Raw genomic sequence first — 21,782 nt, 5'->3', positions numbered from 1 at the left:
CCCATCCAGTGGTGAGAATTGTTAATTACTTGCATATTATTAATTCTTTTGTATTGAAATACCTTTAAAGATGCAAAGCATGTCTGGATTGATTGATTGATTGATTTAGATTATTTTACTTCGCGTTTTGTGCCTCTTGACTAATTTGCGAAGATGAGGATGAGTGATGAAATGATGAATGGACAATCACAAACAACCAAGCCCGACCGGGATTCGAACCTGGGACCCTCGGCGTCGCAGTGCGATGTACTAACCACTCGGCTACAGGGTTGGGCCAAAGCATGTCTGGAGAAATACAGTAGAACCTAGATTTTTATGTTTTTAGGGGACCTGGGCAAAAAAGTAAGAAACTAATCTTAAATTTGTAATATAGGGGAATGTTGAGTTCCACTCCATATTCACCTCTTCAGACTTCTATTTCATTGTGTGGAAATTTTAATTTATATATTTATAAAATTAACCTGGACAACAATTTTAATTCAAAATTTTTAAGTGAAAGTTATCAAAATGTTATTTATAAACATTTTTTAAAGCAATATTAATGGTTTCTTATTTTATTTGACAGCCTAATGAATGTGATAGGTACTAAAAATTCTCCTAGCGAAACTGAAATTTCAATGCAGTACGAGTTTTTCTTACTTCTGGGAAGAAAGCAATGATATTTGCAAATGATGAGTAAGAAGTCAGTGATCAGTTTCTAGGTTGTTTTCTGCCATCACTTTTTGTAAGTACTGATTTATTCCGGCGATTTATTAAACATTGCATGTAGGTGATTTGTAATACCCAAGGATGCATTGATACTTTCAATTCCGTAGAATGTAGATTGGTGTGGATTAAATTAATACATTTAATTGTTTGTAATTCTATTGCTAGATTCACTATTAAATTTTTTTAATGCCTATTGCTTTTTATATTGTTTGTGGATTTAACCTCTACGATATGTTGCATGTCTGTTACATCTTGAAGTCTTCCCTTGTTTTTGACATCTCTAATGATTATAAGAAGGGGGTGGATTTTTGCCTATTTATTCCTATGTAGTAAAACATATACTTCAATGTTTTAAATTTGTTTCATGTTTGGAGCTTAACAGATTTTTATAGTTTGTACAAATGCCTGGTTTATGTAATATTGCCTAAAAAAAATTCTATTTAGTTGTTTTTTTTGGTACTCCTGTATTATTATTTTGCAACTTGGGGGTTTTCAGTACATTGCAGAAGGCAACAGACAAGAGATTCTGGAAATTCGAAGTTATAGGTGCATAATTTGCACTTTTTATTGCATATAAATCTGCCTTCTAGTGACAAATGTAAAAATTTTCTGGGTGGGCTGTTTGTTATTGCTTCAAGTATTGCCTACCAACTAACTTCCTGCGAGGTAGAAATACGAGTAACTTATTTCACTATACAACATAGCAGGAACGTCAACAGCATTTCTGGTGAAAAACTGAATAATATTTGGTCATTTATTGTAATGTTAATGCAAATTGATAACTGTGAAAGTGACAAAAGAAAATGAAAATTACAAGTTTATATTTGATGCCTCTTTTATTTTATGCCTCCTCTTAGATATTTTTGGTGCCTAAATTCCATGCTCTAGTTTAACAATCTCCTTGACATGAAGGTTAGGATTTGAATCCCACACAACCACAGGACATTGAGTTTAGGAGAGTGGAGCTTACTATGAAGTGAGTGAGGATATCGGATGGTGGAATGGTAATGCCTTGTAATCAAGGGGTCCCAGTTTCCATACCCAGTTGATTCCCTTTTAAAATTGTTTAGGTCGTCCAGGTCAGCCTATCCATTCATAGTGGACTTAAAAACAAAGTAATATTGAAAACCATGGCATTTATGCATGTTCTCTTTACATTCTACTCTCCTTCCATGGGGTATGTATTACATGAAGCATTGTTTGTATGTACTTTACTACAATATGGAATGAGAATATAATAGCGGGTGTTTCGTAGATACTTGAGGGGTTACAAATATTTATTGCAAGTAAAGTATTGAAATTACATTAATGAAACTAGTCCAGAATGAACAAGGAACTGTTTAACACCTACAAATGTTCAATGTATGCACCACGGGTGACATGGCAAGCATCAATACGATAGTGTACTTCTTCCCTAACTCGCATCAACATGGGCCTGTCGATAGTGTCTATTGCTGCGATATCATGCAGCATTGGTGAGACAAATACACTGTCTTTGATGAAACCTCACAAAAAGAAGTTGCACGGTGTAAGATCCCATGATCTTGGGGACCAAAACATTGCACAGAACACTGAGGGATGTGGATGATGTGAGTGTCACCTAGCGGCAGGGATATGAACTCTCGGCTTAACAAAACATGCACACAAACTGTTTGTGTTCCTATCGTGTTGATGCGTACCATATTACGTGTGGTGCATACATTGAACATTTGTAGGTGTTTAAAAAAACTGAGTTCCTCGTTTGTTCTTGACTGGTTTCATTAACGAAAGTTCAATAGTTTACTTGCAATAACTTATTGTAACCCCTCAATTATTTATGAAACACCTGGTATACATTTATTGTTTAACGATATGATTTTTGATATTTTACATGAGAACCTTTATTACAATACATAACTTGCGTAAATCTCTTTCTGAACAATCATTGTAGGTAGTAAAACAAATACAATAAGAAATGGATTAGCACAGTATATTTTTTTTATCATACAACTTATTACATGTTCAAATTTAAAATAACTTTAACTTACATATAAAACAAATGTTTTTCCAATGTATAAACCATTTACTCTTTTCATTCTAGAGATCTAGAGCCTCCTTTGTAACAACGTAAGCAAGCACTGCCTGTTAAAAAAAACATTTCTTTCTTTGGAGAACTTGAGAAAGTTCATTAAACAGCAAAAATAACATTTAAAACTTAATTTCACTGCAATCCATTGTAATACCATAACATGTGCAATTGTGTTACATATTGTTAACATGAAAATTTGTAATTTTCTTTATTTCATTATTCTAATTATATATGTATACATGAATATATAAAATTAGTTACACAACATATTGGGGAAGCAGGACTATATACATCAATTTTATCTTCTAATGTGATGTATTCTTTAAGTATCTCATGCACTCTTCTCTTTCACACGTTTTATATTCATTCTGCAGACATAGGGAATTTATAAATAATTTTTGTCTTATTGACATTAACTATAAATAAGTATTTTCTATACTTATACTGTATCACGTCCAGTATTAACTGTTTAGTCGTCAACAATTTCTATCTGAAAATAAAGTGTATTGAATATAACAAAATATTAGCACAAGTTTCAAGCAACTTACTTGTGATTTTATCACACAATTTCTTGTTAAAAATGCAATTATTCACAATACTTTTTATTCTTTAGAAAATATATACTTAGATTCATTTCTGAAGATAAACAACCTTGATGTATTCTCATAAATTTTACACTCTAATGCACTGCTTACAATTTTCCTATGTAGCAGTTATTTCATCGGTGTAGTAACTGAGCTTTATTGATGAATAGACTTCCTAAGTTGTGAATTATGATGCTGATCAATCACCTTGCTTATCCAGCTCTGCATCACTAACATCCAAATCTTCATCTCCAAACAGTACTTGTTCCAGTGCTGTAACAGTGGTAAGCGGAAATAAGATGCAGTGTACATTTCAGAGAACATGGTTTACATCAAGACTAATGGTGGCAATTAATATTATTGTATTGAGTTTTGTTTATAAACATCAAAATTTTATTTATGTTAATTGTGAAAGGGAGGATGAACCATGACAACTAATGTACCCAAATGTCCTGGAAATTATGCACAATATACAATTTGGGTAGAAGCATATTTTTATGCTCAAATATATGAGATATTCTGGTAGTGGTGCAGGAACAAGGGAGGTACAGGGATACATTGTAGCCTCCATTATTGAGAGCGGTAGTTTCCCCTACGTTCCTTGACCTGAATTGTACCCTTGTAATTAACCTGTGGCGCAAACAGCCCATGAGGGCCAGGGCTTACCTACAGACTGCCGGCCTCACTCTCACATGCCTCACCATTTAATGGTTGATGTGTGATCAGCACAATGAACCCTCGGTTGTTGTAGGTTTTTTATGACCTGGTTATGCTACTTATTTGTACTCCCCAATCTCACAATGTTGGGTGGCCGGCCAATGGTCCCATGCACTGGCCAAAATCTCAGGAGAAAAGTTGATTTCCCCCAGGAGACTTGTACCCCACTTCAAATAATTTGACTGATACTGTCATTCAAAGAATCTCTCAAGTCTTATCTCCCTATCCAAAATAATCAAAACCACTGAGAGCTCATAATACAACATTGTGGTACTAAATACCTCAATTGATCTGTGGTGTCTGATGGAATGAAGCCCAGTGCGTATCTGTTCCCGAATGTACACATTTTAAAAACATGTGAAAAAGCATAAAAGTTTCTTACCTAGGAAGACATTTTCTATCTTCTTTAAATTTTTCAACGTTCCTGACAATTCTTTGGAAGGACTTTTGCTTGGGGAAGAAACAGCTGAATCCGCATCTTCCAAGAGACCTATGACTTCACTGAGTAGTTCAGCCTTCTCACAATCCTCTTCGTACAAATACCTGGGTGAAATATAGGAGTAATTTTTTTATAAAAGGCTCATATAATTTGTGGTGCTTACACACTCATCCCCAAAGTTTATAAACTATGCAACCACTTTCATACAAAAAAAAATCTCCTTTCTACAGTGTTTTATTTGATGATCAGAAATGTAAGGATCAAATCCATGTTTTGAGAAGTGGAGTACAATATTTACAAATACACTAGAATTAATGCAGCTACAAATAATTAAATGCATGGAAAAATTAAATTTGTGTACATAACGTGCAAAACATAACAATTTAAGTGAAAAACAATGGATGGTTGCATAATGTTGTTAAAATACAACAGTAACAAATTATAAAAAAAATCTGAAGCAGCTGCCCTGCACAACTGACAAATTATACAAATGGGCCAGAGGTATTGCCAAAATCCCAAGGAAACCATCTGACACTGTCATCAAGTTTTCAACTCTACGACAGGAAAGCGAATAATGCAATCGGCTACCTGCATTGTTACCCTACCTCTGCATTGCCAAATTTGCAGTGCTGTTAAAAGGATCATGTTCGATACACTTGCATGCAAGACTGTGAAGTTTCCTCGTGCATATAGCACTGTGCCATGAAGTCACATTTAGGGGATGTGGGGGTAGGGTCCCATAACATTCTCAATCTCTCGATATTTTGGAGGTGATGTGATCAGCACCATGCCCTAGCTGCCTTTACCCCCCTGATTTGAGGCTGGTCAGAGGGACAAAGATCACCCACCCCAGGAATTGAACCCGGATCTCCCTTGTGACAGTCAGATGCCCTACTGACGAGACCACTGTGGATCCCACTTGCATGCAAGACACGGGACAATATTCTGTTCCTTGCCACATTCTAGTGCAACGAATGTGGCAACACAGTATACAGGCATGAGCAAAGAGGAAGGAAGAAAAAAGTGACTGTCCACATTAATTTGCTAGGGTATCTCTAATGCAGGTAGAGCTGTAAGTGCATGATTATATATGCATGTCCTATGTATTATCAGTACCAGTCAACTTCAACTTTTAATGACAAGAAATACCAAGTAGGAGCAATCATATTTACATCTGTTTTTATAAACTTTTATGGAATATGAGAAATAAGGAATACATAAATAAAATACACCATGTGGATGCTGAAACAATGGCATCAAGTGCCCTTGGTTCGATTTTATAGTGCAGACACATTCAGGGGCACATGTATTATTTTAAACTATCTATACATAAAAAGTACAGTATGCTTAAAAATGGTAACAGACCCTGCTTCAAGCAACAATTCACAAATAAACCATGAAACTTATGGAAATAAATCATCACATGTACAATAAACTTTACAATTACCTTAATTTCCTTAACAAGTTGAAAGAGTTTCCTTTGATTTTGTTTGAGATTCCGTAAATTGCTGCAATGACCAAATTATCCAGTGCCTGGTAAAGAGAAATAACAACACTTAATAAATCATATTAAGAGTGCACTTTCATCAGTCAGCAATAAGTAAAGAAAACATCCATAAATCAAAAATAAGTTATTTTTCTTCTGTATGACTGTCTACCTATTTGGTGAACACTATCGAAAAATGTTTTGTTAATAAAATTTTATGCAAGAATCAATACCTGTATACTTAGAAACAAAAGTTGTCCATAAAAATAATTTACAGGGTTTTTGCTCAATAAAATTCTAGTGTTACATGCACTATCACTTCTTTACTATTGCATGAATTGTCTCTCTATCTAGTGCAACTCACACAAAGGCAGCTTATTTCATAAATAAGCATAAACAATGATATTTCAAAGCAAGCTCATTAAATATTTACCTCAAGCTTTGCCCTGGCCCTCAGAGATGAATTTGGAGTGGAATTTCTGAGGAAAGCTTTGTTACCATCAGGCATCATATCATCCAAGGAAGACTGCAAGACATATATTAAATTTTACTACAATGATCACTTCTAAATCTCTAATACAGAAAGCAAATGAGAATGACCATTCTGATTGCTTCTAATCTGTGCATTTTTTTAAAATATTTCCTATTGAAGTATTGGTTAACTAATATTGATGTAGTATAAAAAATATTTATTTATATCGTATAGTCATGGACACTTCTGGATTGTAATTATCCCATTGACTTTCAATGCTATGTTACAACCCAGAAGTGTCCGTAACTGTACATATTAGTTCCAATTTAGCCCTAAATTTTTAACCTTATGCATGTGTAACTAATGGTAATCCAAAAGGCTGATCCAATTGTTAAAATCTATACCCTGTTCTGTACAAAATATTTTATTTTTTACAGGGATGTATGGAAATGAAATTTTAACCTATCCCAATAACATTACAATATGAAAATTACTGATGCCACTAGCCAATATTCTACGGCTAACACTGCATGATGAACCTAATTGATTCATTCATATCCTGAATTAATTAATTAATTAACCTTTAGACGCTTGGACTATTTCAGCAGGCTTTAATGTCTCTTGAAACGAATAATGACGTATGGATAATTTCCTGCTTTGTTCAGTATAGTTTGACATGTATACAGTTATTACCAGTAGAGAAGACATTATGGGAAACTATTTTCTTTCAAGAAAAATGAAATGAAATTTGGGGGAGGGGAGAAAACATGTTGTCTAAAAGACTTGTGTTTCTGCAGAGTGATAAACCTTTGGGTAAGAAGACTAGAGAGTTAATTAATTGTTGTCATCTAAAAAAGAAGTCCATTTCTACAATTGGCATATTTTCAACACATACATACACACACGACAATTTTTTGTCAAGTCACATAACACTGCAGCAAATATCAATTACTTGATTTGACACTGGGTGTAAGCACGTGTGTGTGCAAATTGAAACATTGCTAATTCAAGTAACATATGTTTGTATACTCGACAAAATGGTCTTCATACCTTTCTAGAGGGAGAAGCTGAACCATCTGGTGGAGTATGTATTAGCCTCTGGTGGTGGTTGTGAATGCCATGCAGCTTCTTCCTCATTGGTGGGGTGGAGGGAGAATCATCCTCTGCAGAGAGCGTCACTTCGTCCTCGGACGTGCACGAACCTTGGCTGGAACGTGGCGTCATTCCTCCTGTGCCATGGAAGGATGCAGAGCGGAGAAGTGGATTTGGAGGGCTGAAATGGAAATGCAATTTTACACACTAAGTTTTCTAATCCCTAGATGAAGATAGATATATATATATATATATATAAAATAAACTTTCTGGTGTGAATCTAAACAAAGTCCCTCAAGTCCTTACAAAATGGGTTGTTTGAATAAAACTCAGTAACTACTAATTTCTCAACCTTTTGGAGTAGTAAAACATGTTTTTTTTTAACCTGTTCCCATGAATACCCACTCCCCAGTTAGTACCTGATTTCAATAGAATAGACCATGTTTTCAGAAACTGAGCAGATGCTTGATTTGGTTTATTTTACTTTGCATTTCTGCCATTTTTGGCTAATCACAAAAATGAGGATGAGTGATGAATGTGCACCCAAAGAACAACCATGCCCAGGCTGGGATTCAAACCTGGGGCCCCTGATGTTGTAATGCGCTGTTCTAACCACTCTGTCACAGACGCTGGTGAGCAGATGCTTATTTTTTGAGTTTCGCTTTAAGTCCACTTTTATGCACAGATAAGCTAATTGGGACTGGACCTACAGTTTAAAGTGGAATCTGAACCACTATGTGCCTCCACTGGGTATCGAACCCGGACACCTTGATTACAAGGCAACGACATTACCACTATGCCACTGGAGAGGCACGAGCAGATGTTTATGTATACAGGTATGTGCACATACGCTATGAGAAGTTGCTACATTGGCAACTTTCTTTGTATGACTCAACACATGCCTCAATATCAATATTTGTACGAATGTAGCTCTCATTTAACCCTAGAACACTACCCTGTTCCAATATTACAATGTAACTAGCGCTACGTACATGAAGGAATCAATTTTCAAAACAACCTCTACATCACGAAAACAAAATGACGATTCTTTGTGAACATTATTTTGTTTATTTTCCTTATATTGGAGTTTTATTCTTCATTTTAAAATGTATAAACATGATTTTATTAAGCATAGAATTTTTAAGATAATGTCTTGATTGCCAAGCCCGTACGTACATTAAGAATGAAGGTGAAAAATTCAAACAATGAAAAACAAACAATAATAATATTCATAACAGGGTCAATCCATATGAAATCATACCAGCTGGTTGCTTGACCATTTTTAAAAAAGTTTATTTTTTGAGTGGTGTGAGCCTCATATATTGACAGTTCAGAACCACTCTTATTTTATTTTTACTATCACCGATTTGAAGATGGCGGGCATTTTTTTATCATGGCGCGCGTCATTTTCTCCATTCGTAAGCATCAGCGGCAACTTTTTTTTCTCAGCTCTGGTAAGTCCTACGACAATGAGACAAAATCTGTGATGTTAAGCACATTATAGGCTACAATTATATTTCTGTGTAATTTTCTAAATATTATTCCTTCATAATAAATTTGAAGGTAAAAATTGTGTATTTTAATCGCTCAAAATGACATTTTCGGACATTTTTTTGGGGGGGAAGGCAGTTTGTTTGACACTTGATTTTTTTTGTGCAAGTACCTGTGTACCAATAGAGTACGTCAAAATTATTTGAAGCTTGAGACTTTAATATTTGTTTTTCTACAGGGTCTTAAACATGTACTTTTTGTTAAAAAATTCAAAGTTCAGGGTTAAATATCTCTGGTGGGCAGTTGTTTAAAAATCTGAAATTTGTACACAATACAGTACTTCATCATAAGTAACTTCAGTAAAAATTTTGAGTTTGAGATTTAATTGGTTTAAGAGATACAAAACTCGTGAAAAATTCAACATTTTGCATTAAATATGGCATGTCTAATTTCATTTGTTATTAACATTTTGTGTTGAAATTCTGCAAACTGTAATTTGTAATGTCAATGAACAACATTACAATCCTGAAATGGCTCTGCAATAAAGTATATATACGAGGGCGTGCTGAAAAGTAACGCTTCCTATGTTTTTATTTTCTTTGTTACCTTGTAAACGCATTTTGGATTTTGAGCACCATATATTGCACTTATAAGACTTTCCCGCTTCTCAATTGAAGGTTTCACACTTCTATCGCCAGGGGGTGCTGAACTATTGCGAGGAAAATGGCAGCATGTAACCATGCAATGTCGGTGAATCGCCTGAAGTAGCGTTCAGTGATCGAGTTTCTAAACGCAGAAAATGTGCTACAAATTGACATTCATCTGAGACTGAGGGCACTTTATGGGGATGAATGCGTAGACATCAGTACTGTGCAATCGTGGGCTGTTCATGCTCGTAAAGAAAACCCCAGCTGAAGAAATCTCAGCTATGTGAGAGAATGGAATGAAAGGCCGCGAAATGCAACTGATGGAGGTCATCCGAATCGTGTTCAGCTGGGGTTTTCTTTACGAGCATGAACAGCCCACGATTGCACAGTACTGATGTCTACACATTCATCCCCATAAAGTGCCCTCAGTCTCAGATGAATGTCAATTTGTAGCACATTTTCTGCGTTTAGAAACTCGATCACTGAACGCTACTTCAGGCGATTCACCGACATTGCATGGTTACATGCTGCCATTTTCCTCGCAATAGTTCAGCACCCCCTGGCGATAGAAGTGTGAAACCTTCAATTGAGAAGCGGGAAAGTCTTATAAGTGCAATGTATGGTTGCTCAAAATCCAAAATGCGTTTACAAGGTAACAAAGAAAATAAAAACATAGGAAGCATTACTTTTCAGCATGCCCTCGTATATGTACTTTATTGCAGAGCCATTTCAGGATTGTAATGTTGTTCATTGACATTCCAAATTACAGTTTGCAGAATTTCAACACAAAATGTTAATAACAAATGAAATTAGACATGCCATATTTAATGCAAAATGTTGAATTTTTCACGAGTTTTGTATCTCTTAAACCAATTAAATCTCAAACTCAAAATTTTTACTGAAGTTACTTATCATGAAGTACTGTATTGTGTAAAAATTTCAGATTTTTATACAACTGCCCACCAGAGAGCCCTGAAGTTGGAATTTTTAACAAAAAGTACATGTTTTAGACCCTGTAGAAAAACAAATATTAAAGTCTCAAGCTTCAAATAATTTTGACATACTCTATTGGTACACAGGTACTTGCACAAAAAAATTCAAGTGTCAAACAAACTGCCTCCCCCCCCCAAAAAATGTCCGAAAATGTCATTTTGAGCAATTAAAATACACAATTTTAACCTTAAAATTTATTATGAAGGAATAATATTTAGAAAATTACACAGAAATATAATTGTAGCCTATAATGTGCTTAACATCACAGATTTTGTCTCATTGTCGTAGGACTTACCAGAGCTGAGAAAAAAAAGTTGCCGCTGTTGCTTACGAATGGAGAAAATGACGCACGCCATGATAAAAAAATTCCCGCCATCTTCAAATCGGTGATAGTAAAAATAAAATAAGAGTGGTTCTGAACTGTCAATATATGAGGCTCACACCACTCAAAAAATACACTTTTTTAAAAATGGTCAAGCAACCAGCTGGTATGATTTCATATGGATTGACCCAACACTGTAAATAAGGAACAAATGTAATTTTAAAGTCTTACAAAAAAAATAGTGCATGGTTCTGAACTTTTGTTTTCAAAATCTAATTATCCAAATCAAATTTACAAATGTCAAAATTACGTGAGACTTTTCTCGTTTTACTAGAGCTACGTAAAATTTGCGTACAGCGCACCAACATAACAAACCAAATGAAGCGCTTGCACCCTCCTTACCACAGTGCTGCCTTACATCCAACGGACGTGGAGGGGTGTGTAGGTGAGAGGTGGAAGGTGGGGAAGGGAATTAAGGGCACACCACATGTATATTTTACGTACTGTAGTGTTCCAGGGTTAACTATGGGACATTGGTAACACTTAAAGCACAACTTCTAGTAACACTCAAAGAAAAGGTTACAACAGACATATTTAAAGAAGTTCAAATATTTAACACTTACCTTGGAGTGCGAGAAGTCCCTGATGCTGCAATAGAAGACTGTGTTGCATTTGGGTTAACAACAACCTTCTTGGCAGGTTGACGCTTTTTCCCCTCAGCAGCTGCCTTCATCGGATCGTAATTCTTGCGCCGCTTCCAATTCTGAAATTCTACTTCCCGGGCAGAAAGCGTGGAATTGCTACGTGGTCCTGAACCAGATTTTTTAGAATCTCTTTCTTTCTTTGTACTGCTGACTTTTAACTTTGAAGGAGGGGTCTGCTGAGGCTGCAAAATTTAAATAATGATTTATTTCTAATGACTGTGATTTACAAATAATGTAAGAGTTGGAATCTGCAATCTGAAACGTAACAATAAAAGCAATACAAGAAATAATAATTTGGAACAAATTTGACAAACCAAAGCTGAAAAATCTTAGGTTGTACAGAGTGGTCCCAAAGTGGGCATATTATTTTCAACACTATGATGGTGTGGTTGAATACTTGATATGGACACATACCTTATCGTTTAAGAGTCCAGAACATTGGTATGGAAACAGCACAGCTGAATTCTGTATCATGTTTTGGCAGATGTTTTTGTGGAGATTAATATGGGATTGTGAAGGCATCTTCCACAGATGCTTGTAACTCTTTTGTCGTGCAATAACAGTTATTTCTGACTGTCATTGATGATTATGAACCCTAAGAGGTGAGGTCGGGATGTCTTGGAGGCCAGGCTAGGGGAGATGGGTAACCTTCAGAATCTATTCCAATTTATCATCCAGGAAAAGTCTTATTCAGGTAATGACACACTTGCAATGCGAAGTGTGCCAGAACATGACAGAGAATTCAGCTGCGATACGAAAATTGTCTCCATGCCAATGTTCCAGACTCTTAAACCATCAGGTATGTGTCCTTATCAAGCATTGAACCATAACCATCGTAGTATTGAAAATAAAGAGGAGCACACCCATCTTGTGACCACTCCGTACAAATTAACCCAACTCAACACATATTCCTAACCCTGTAAGTAGGGTTCAGCCAATACTAACCAGCACTTTTGAGGTGGAAATTGTTAGCTGGGGGAGATGTTTGGTCAGGCCTTGGGATTAGCTGGGGGGATGTTCTTATGGTTTAGCAAGGTGACATTGAGACACAATGATTTGCAAAAATATTACTAGCTGAGAGGGAGTGGACCATCTCCCCGTATATACCCTCACTTCGAGCAATGATGGTAACAATTGAAAGTACCTCAGGAAATTTGCAAATTTTAGTATTAGGGAAGAGTCAATCAATACTCAATACCACTTTGAACCCATAATGATACCAGTACATGTACCGATTCCCACCAATACAGATACAGTGTTTGAAAATTATAACAATTAGAAGTTGTTCAAAATACTGATTAATATTACTTTAGTTATATGCATAAATTTACCAAGTTTTGCTTTAAAATATTACATCAGACTATTAAAATACATATTATGTAATCACAAAATACCATTTTTCACAAAACTGGTGCAAAATAAAAAGAAACTTTGAATTTTGTGTGAGTGTCGCATGACATTTTTACAGACCCTGTCAAAGACCAAAATGCCGGTCTCTGTACATACATTTCAAATGATACTTCAGCATTGGTATTGGATCAGCCCTATGTACTGTAATATAAAAGTTTTCCACTGAAACAAAATCCTAGCAATCAGAGGCATATTCTCCCATTGCTACTTGGTATACTGCTGGTAAAACATTTTCACATACATAGAAATTGCCAGAAAATTTGAAGTTGTTGGACGTCTGTTTTTGTTTAACTTGCATGCCTGCATTCATGTTTCATTTCTATCACATCTTATTAATATGTAATAAATAAGAATTGTTGCTGTAAACTAATCTGCTTTAAAATATTCAGAATATCACATAACAGTCATTTAATCATAAAGCCCATTTCTCCTCACAATGTTATTGCGTAAAATACACAAAAATTCACTCGAACTCTGGAAACGTATTGACCACCTTACGTAATTTAATTCCAATCTGAGTGTTGTGGCTCATCCCCACGTATAAGTATCATCAACAAAATAATTCTGGAAAACTTACAGGCACAATTCCTTTAGAGAGTCGTAAACTGAATCTGCCACCATCTGCTCTTGAAAAAGAAGCCGAGGAACTATTTTTCGCTTTCTCTGAAGAGACAACATTCGTACCGCTCCTGGAAGACTCTACAGTTCTCTTGGATTTGGCAATTCCCATTGGTCCTTGGGCTCGGACTGGTGGAGGCTTCTTTTTCCTGTCTGCCGAGGATGGTTTGTCATCACAACCCAGACGAGCTCTTCGCAAACTGAAAATTACAAAACATGTACTATCAAACCTGGATATAATTAAACTGATGACAACACAATTAGAATTAAACTATAATGATGTTAGTATTTTTGGGACAGGGCATATTAATAGATACCTACTACTAATACAGGCAAGATTTTACCTAACTAAATCTTTTAATGATTTTGTTACCAGGTCATCATTTCCAAAAAACTAAAACAAACTTGAGGATTTGTTATACTGAAGTTAATTCATTGCATATTCTGTAACTGAATTGAAACAATAACTAAAATTAAGGAAATATTTCATTATTTTTCACAATTCCATATCACTAGTAAGTCATGCCTCAAAATTCCTTAATGTTACAATATGAACAAATTACTAACGCACATTTGCCAGCCACAAATATTTTTACAAGGAAGTTAATTTATAGTTCAACACACTTTAGTTTCTACTTGAAACTGGGCTCGGTATGAATTATCCTAACTATAAATTTTAAAGACATCAAAATTTATGAAATTTACTTGATCATACCTATGTAAGGAATGTTCCTATCATGCCAGGAATTCTTCACAAACAATTAATTTTGATATGAATCAATGAAATGTGTGGGAAATGAAAGAAGCAATGTCAAACAAAGAATTACATGTGAAGAAGAGACATGGATAATGAAGTTAGTTTGTATAAGTCCACTTTATGTACAGTACAGAAAGGCTAACTGGGACTGGAACTAGTTTGTATGGGACCTGTACCATTATGTGCCTCCACCAGGCATTTAACATAACACCTTTATTACAGGTGACGAAGATAGACAATGAAGAAGAGAGATGAGTAGATGACAAAGAGTACAGTAGGAAGACAGATCGGTAGAGGCACATATTTTTGGTAAATAAAAAAACAAAATTTCGGTACAAAAACAGTCAATTTTGTGTTCAAAAGTGGTACATAAAATGACATTTTGGTTTTAAAATTGAGGGTAATCCTAAATTTGATTTAAAAACTGCACTTATTACACAAAATAAACATATCCCTTCTAATAGCACATTTATGTAATTACCAGAGTATTAAGTTTATTCTTATATAAAGGGGTCCATTTTTTCTTCTCAAATATTAATCAATTTTGTGAATTGCATAACTCGCAGGATAATTTAAAATTCAGAAAGTGTCGCTTCGGTAATTAAACTAAAATTTCATCTTTTAAGAGTATATTTCGCATTTTGCAGTTAATTTCGTGACAAATCAGGGTAGGAAAATGCATCTCGCACCTTTCAGAAACATGAAAAATTAATATTACAATGTGTTATTTCACATTTCGTGTTTTCGTCAAAAACAGAGTATGCATGCCTCTACAGATGAGCATGGTTCAAGTGGTTTTGGCACACAAAGAGGACCCAGAAAGACTTCAACTGAGAGCAGGTGCGCTGTCCAAGGAGTAGGAAAAAAGAGCAAGGTGACTGAAGAAGCTTCACTTCTATAGCGACTGAATCAGCCTGGCAATGACAGAAGGGGGGGGGGGGTTAATGAAGTAATTTGAATATAAGTATAACTTTTATAAAGGTACTAAAATCTAGCTAAAGTACACTGATACAAGCACAAGAAAAAGAAATTAAGCACAGTAAGCCAAAATTATGAGCAAGCAACAACTAACACAAATTCATATTCAATAATGAATACTACTCAAATACGACATTTGCATATCCATGCACTCTATTTCTGAATGTATCGGTTTGCTGGTTGCAGTCTAGTAGACACAGATTTTGATTATATTCTCTAGTGCACATTGTATTCTCTCTTCCAAATCTGTTGGGGTGTTACGTGTGCGACATTTTACATGCAAAATTGAATCCTATAACCAGTGATTTATCCACCCTTTTCAAAATTTCCTCAACACAATGGCCCCATTTTTGGTAATTTTGGCTCTAAATGTACCCTTAACCCCCACCCCTAGATGGGAAATTCTGGATAACTCCTGCCCTAAAATGTCAAGGGGTACGAATTTAAGGTAACCAATCTGTGGTGGTTCTGTTACCAATTCACCATTGTAATGAGTACCCAAGAGAGGTAGAAAATATATTTAAAATTTCAGTAAATACTTCACAAAATGTAGGGCTAAGTTGATGGCACTCTTAACAATGCAAGTAGTCTAACCACTTTCTACCAATCCTGACACTTTAAAATTATAACAATTGAAAGTATAACTTTTATGCTCAGATGGACCATTCAGGATGGGATCCCAAGTTCCTGATTCTATTGGGAATCAAACCTGGGACTCCTTGATTGCAAGGTGACAAGTGTTATCCACTACATTATCAAGGAGGTTCTAAAACTTAAGTGAAAATACATGAAAATGCACTGCAATTACATATACATAATAGGAGTTAGCAGCTTAAAAAAGTCACTATTTAATATAAACACTACATTGATTACAAACAAACATTTTCCATCTCCTCTGGGTACGAAGAAACAAATGAGAAGCTTGTGAAATAAATGCCACTGCTCACATTAACAAAAAATGCACTTATTATATAAAATAGTGAATGAAGCATATTTTGTAGCACAAAGTGTTGTCCTATCAACACGAATTAGTGCAAATCAGACACTGTAGTCTAAAAATACAATAATTATAACTATTCTCACCAATACCACGGAAACAAATTCTTTATAGTGTACATTGTATGCACACTGAAGCTAAACCATCTTTGACAGCCATGCATGCAACATTGCTTCACATGTTACACACTCATGCTCGTTCACAGCATGCCACGTGCCCACAACCAAAAGGTTAGTTCATACCTAAACGCTCTGTTGTACCTCATTTGTGGAGCAGAATCTCCTGACTCCTTCTTCCGTGGTTTCATGTCTCCCGTCTCACTACTACTGTCCGATTGACAACTATGCCTATCATCGTTCGGAACGAAATCTACATTGAAAGAATCCTCGTGCTTGTATTCCCGAGTCCCGCTTAGTCTTTTCGCACTACTTTGGGAAGCCATGTTAGTTCTTCTAGAGGCAACGTGCCTATCACTTTTAGCACCACAAGTCCTATCACTATCCTTCACGGAATCTTCCAACAGTTTTAACTTAGCCCTCAGCTGTGCACTTAAAGACTTGCTAATGGAGCACTTTCCGTTCTCCTTCCTTGCACTTTGTCCCGGGATAGGGTAACTATTACTGGTGTCCACGTCTGAATCACCACCGGAATCATGCGATTCCACTGATGACCCCATCGTAAGGCTACCGGTCAGAGATTGTGTCATGCGAGCCTGCATTGCCGTCACCACAGATTCCGTGTCCCGCAGGAATGACTCTGTCTCCAGACTGCTGTCACTGTGGCGCTCATTATTTCTGTTGTCAACTACCGGAACTTTTGCCTGAAATGAAATATGAATCAATTTTTATATATAATAAATACATAGTAGGTTATTTCGCTAATTAAATTTAGTACTCGAATATTATAAGGTTTGCACAAAGCAAATTACTCATGACTAACATTCATTTTGACATATTTTAGTGAACTACATGTCTTACATGGTTTAAATGATACAAATTACAAAAACAACTAAATACGTACGTCCAAAAAATCAAACTACAAACACTTGATATTATGGTATGTATTTAAGCCTCTAAAATGGAATTTGAATGCTCTGCTTTGTGTAAAAATTAATTCATTAATTACATATTGTGACCTTTACATAACTACGTTTGTCAACATATATTTGAATCTCATGATTAATTTAAAACATGTAGCATAGTTAATGTCTGTCACTTGATCAGTAATTTGCGTAAGTCTGTCCTACTAACGTGTATGAAGAAAGTTTTTATTAACCTGTATGCATAAACTGCAGCATTAGGTATAAATGTGTTTCTGTTACATTAATCAAGAGTGCGAACATATTACAATGGTGCATTTTACTCACTATCAATTCAAATAAAAATATATAAATAACCAGGGGCGGCCGCTCATAAGGACGATACGGACGCTGCACTGCCGTGTGTAATCACAAGTGAACAAACATTACTTTAACATTTATATATGATATTTTACATTGTCTGAATTGCAAGTATTCCGTTGCTTATAGATCGTTGGTTAGTCGGTTCTGTATTCATTCTTCCGGGACAATTGTGAAGTTTGCACGCCACCGTGCGGGGGAATTATGAACTTCGAGAGAAATCTGGCGGGGCGCCGTCCTCCCACTTTACGAGACGTAGAGCATTCTCAGGCGCGGCCGCGAGGGGGTAAGAGGCGAGGGAACTGGGGGAATAACACGCGCGGGATCTGCGCCTGGGAGGACGGAGGGTTTGTCGCCCGAAACCCACCCCCTAGGCGAAACTGGCTCTCTCTCCGGAGAACGGTAAACAATGAAGAGTTGCCAGAAGCAATGAAGTTAACACAAGAAGGAAAATTACCAACCGTCAAAAGAAATCATTCTGTATTCCATAGAGCAATAAATAACGCAATTTCCAATGAGGAAAGAAAATATCGGTAACTGAAAAAGTACAGACTCTTGCTTGATATTTGTTAGTTACCGTCGCTTTCTGCTACTTTTCGGTAATCACGACGATGAGGATAAGTGATAATTAAATTGATGGAAGGGCACTCACAAAGAACACCCATGTCCAGGCCGGGATTAGAACCCAGGATCAATGGCTTTGTAATGCTGTATGCTAGCGACGGAAGTCGGCTACAGCTTCGTGTTACTCACAAAATTAGCTTTAATTACATGTTTTGATTAGCACGTTTTGAAAAAACCCTCATAGTGTGACAAAGTTTCACAATTTCTTTTCAAGCCGGATGTTAAATAAATTAGAAACTCGTCATCTAAACTCACCAAGAGCCGCTACAGGAACCTGTGTACTACGAATTTCTGACAATTTGGCAAAATTGTCTGGCAACCCCGAGGCAATAAAATGACTGCATGGGAAGACGATAGCATTGACACTTGTTGCAAAGAGAATACTTGATTCTCTTTGCTTGTCGTTTCTTAGTTTTCCATGGAAAAATGAAGCTTTTTCGGTGGTGTGCTGTAGTTGTGCGTTTGTTGCGATGAGCTACGTGGAGAACTTGTTGGTGCGAAGTTTTTCTACCAGAAGTCTGTCTGGATGAAAAAAATAAACATAAAAAACCTAGACCGGCCTAGACCGAATTTGAATCTAGAGCAAGCATGTCTGAAGAAGATTTCTGGTAAGTTTGAAGTTTTTACTGTAAAGCTTGAGCTTCTGGTAACGCAGATATCACCTTTCCAGTGAGATATTTACTTTGCTGCCCTATTTCATATATCAATTAGTCATGTTGGACACGAAACGTTTTTTGTGTAACATTTTTACTAGTAATTTTCACGTTCAATGCACGTAAATATTCGTCATTGTGCTTATCAGATTGCGTAAAAACTAATATCCCTTCTTCTGAATTTTCCCTTCTGTTAAGTTAAAAAATGATATAACTAAATCTGTTAGAATTCTATTTCTTCTTCCATCTTTCGTAATCTTCGCATTACTGTTAAATAATTATTAATTTATCATAATATGTGCAAATGTGCAAAACATTATATTCGGTAAAGACGAATATATCAATTTCTTATCATGTTGGCTGTTATATACGAAATTAATCAATTAAACTCACATTACAAGTAGAGCAAATTTGTGAGCTGTCGCCCCTCCACTTTGGTTCACCACCAGCCGCCACTGTAAATAACTTACGCGAGTGAGTAGGAATGTTTCAGAACGACGTTTCGGAAGTTTGTACTACTTCCTTCATCAGGTAATAGAATAAAAAAACTTTAGGTACCAAACATGGTACCACGTTGTCAAATCGTAAGTTGAGGATAAAAAAGGTAAAAAACTTGTGGTGACGGCATAAAAACTCCAATGGAAATCTTCGCTGGTTAAAATTTCCCTAAACAAAAATACGTTAGAGTATTCAAATTGGTCTACTTACGCAAGTGAGTATGTATTCTTACGTGGACGACGTTTCAGAAGCTTTACTGCTTCCTTCCTCAGGTTGTCGTTTTCAGCTCGGAATATCAAGCCATGTCAGAGAAGTGTCATGTAAGGATACTGGGTGAAAGGTTCGGGTTAAAAACACTTCATAGTGCTTGACCTATACAGAATTAAAACCACTTTGCTAAAAACCCCTTAAAACTCACAATAAAACATGTAAAAACCACCGCTACGGTAAACTGGAGTGGCCGTTGAGAGCCTAAACTCCCTGTCAAGGTGAAGCGAGCGGGCAGATGGCAGATGTTAAAAACAAAAACCACAACTAAAACAAATAAAAATCGAAGATCTATTACAGTCCCCTAGTGACTTCCGTCAGTGGTGAGTAGAACACATGGACAGTGAGCGCTCCTATCCTGCGTTGAAGGTGAAATTTCCCCTCCGGCGTTCCCTCTAAGATCGTATACGTCACCATTCCAAGGTGAACTCCCTCTCTTCTTCAACGGCCTTCACAACCTGAGGAGTGACATGAAAACCCATTTTAGTGTCGGTATTTACTGCTTTATCCCACTTTTTTATGACAACTTAAACTTAATTTCTTTATCCGAGCCGAAAGACTGTAACAATGGCAATGAAAGAGAGAGAAATCGACTAGATTAAAAGGGTAGGTCAGAAGAATGGATATAATATCAGAGAATTATATAAGATGGCTAGGAAAGCGAGAAAGATTATTGTGAATGAAAGTAATAATCAAAAAGAAAAATATGATAATTAAAAATGTAATGAAAGACATTACGTCAGAATCCCCTATTATAAGGGGGTTTCCAAAAAGATCCCAAAAACAATGAGAAAATATGGCGTAAAATGTGGGATGAAGGCCCCTAGAAATATTGAAAAGAATTTTACCGGGTTCAAAAAAGGGAGGAGGGACAAGGATAATCCGGAAGAACAAAAAGGGGTATACCAGATCGAATGTGAATGCGGGAATGAATATGTTGGGCACATGGGGAGAAATATGCACACTAGACGGGAAGAACATGATAATGATATTAAGGAAAGGGTACCCAAAACAGGCCTATCCGAACATATCATAATGAGCGGACATAGGATTATAAAAAGGGAAGTAATTAAGAAAGAGGAGAATAAATTACACATGAACGTTTATGAAGCTGCATTTATATGCACAGGAAAAAGGAACAAGCTTAACAGAGATGATGGTAATCTGGAGGAAGCGTGGATCGCTTTTCTTAAAAAGTGGGATAAAGTGGTAAATACCGACACTAAAATGGGTTTTCATGTCACTCCCGAGGTTGTGAAGGCTGTCGAGGAAGAGAGGGAGTTCACCTTGGAATGGTGACGTATACGATCTTAGAGGGGAACGCCGGAGGGGAAATTTCACTTTCAACGTAGGATAGGAGTGCTCACTGTCCATGTGTTCTACCCACCACTGACTGAAGTCACTAGGGGACTAATAGATCTTCGATTTTTATTTGTTTTAGTTGTGGTTTTTGTTTTTAACATAGGGAAATTTTAACCACCGAAGATTTCCATCGGAGTTTTTATGCCGTCACCGTTCTTTTGTATCCTCAACCTGAATCCTCAACTTGCGATTTGACAACGCGGTACCATGTTTGGCACCTAAATTTTTTTTATTCTATTACCTAATGAAGGAAGTAGTACAGACTTCCGAAACGTCGTTCTGATACATTCCTACTCACTCACGTAACTTATTTATATATTTTTATTTTAATCAAGAGTGGCACACAAAATGTCATACCATTGAAATATGTATTTGAAAATCTTATAACTGGATTATCAATGTTGGAACTGAGAAAAGAAAGTACAATAAGTGACATCATAAGTTGGAACTGGGCAGGGATGGAGGTGCACACACCAGTTTGTGAGATGGCACACAA

The 21,782-nt window shown here is 36.2% G+C and overlaps 2 protein-coding genes across 11 annotated transcripts in view; one reads left to right on the top strand and one right to left on the bottom strand.

Moving 5' to 3' along the window:
- Window positions 1-2,915, top strand: part of LOC145978543 (putative methyltransferase DDB_G0268948) — a 33,793-nt gene extending 30,878 nt beyond the window's left edge. For 3 of the 4 annotated variants that reach the window (XM_083111216.1, XM_083111217.1, XM_083111218.1), the window contains exon 7: window positions 566-1,498. In XM_083111216.1, coding sequence (XP_082967342.1) covers window positions 566-659 — 94 coding nt within the window. In that variant the 3' untranslated portion in view covers window positions 660-1,498. Of the gene's footprint in view, window positions 1-565; window positions 1,499-2,788 lie in introns of those variants that run through there. The other variant, XR_014440723.1, reaches the window with a different exon arrangement.
- LOC145978541 (uncharacterized) overlaps window positions 2,664-21,782 on the bottom strand; it is a 250,254-nt gene continuing 231,135 nt past the window's right edge. For 6 of the 7 annotated variants that reach the window (XM_083111205.1, XM_083111206.1, XM_083111200.1 and 3 more), the window contains 8 exons: window positions 16,726-17,303; window positions 13,711-13,951; window positions 11,643-11,905; window positions 7,525-7,747; window positions 6,436-6,528; window positions 5,964-6,049; window positions 4,460-4,620; window positions 2,664-3,633 (listed from right to left, as the gene is read on the bottom strand). In XM_083111205.1, coding sequence (XP_082967331.1) covers window positions 3,560-3,633; window positions 4,460-4,620; window positions 5,964-6,049; window positions 6,436-6,528; window positions 7,525-7,747; window positions 11,643-11,905; window positions 13,711-13,951; window positions 16,726-17,303 — 1,719 coding nt within the window. In that variant the 3' untranslated portion in view covers window positions 2,664-3,559. The remainder of the gene's footprint in view (window positions 3,634-4,459; window positions 4,621-5,963; window positions 6,050-6,435; window positions 6,529-7,524; window positions 7,748-11,642; window positions 11,906-13,710; window positions 13,952-16,725; window positions 17,304-21,782) is intronic. The other variant, XM_083111204.1, reaches the window with a different exon arrangement.

Source organism: Lepisma saccharinum, chromosome 25 (assembly GCF_977018435.1).
Source record: "Lepisma saccharinum chromosome 25, izLepSacc3.1, whole genome shotgun sequence".
Taxonomy (NCBI): domain Eukaryota; kingdom Metazoa; phylum Arthropoda; class Insecta; order Zygentoma; family Lepismatidae; genus Lepisma; species Lepisma saccharinum.
This window is presented reverse-complemented; position numbering and strand designations above follow the sequence as displayed.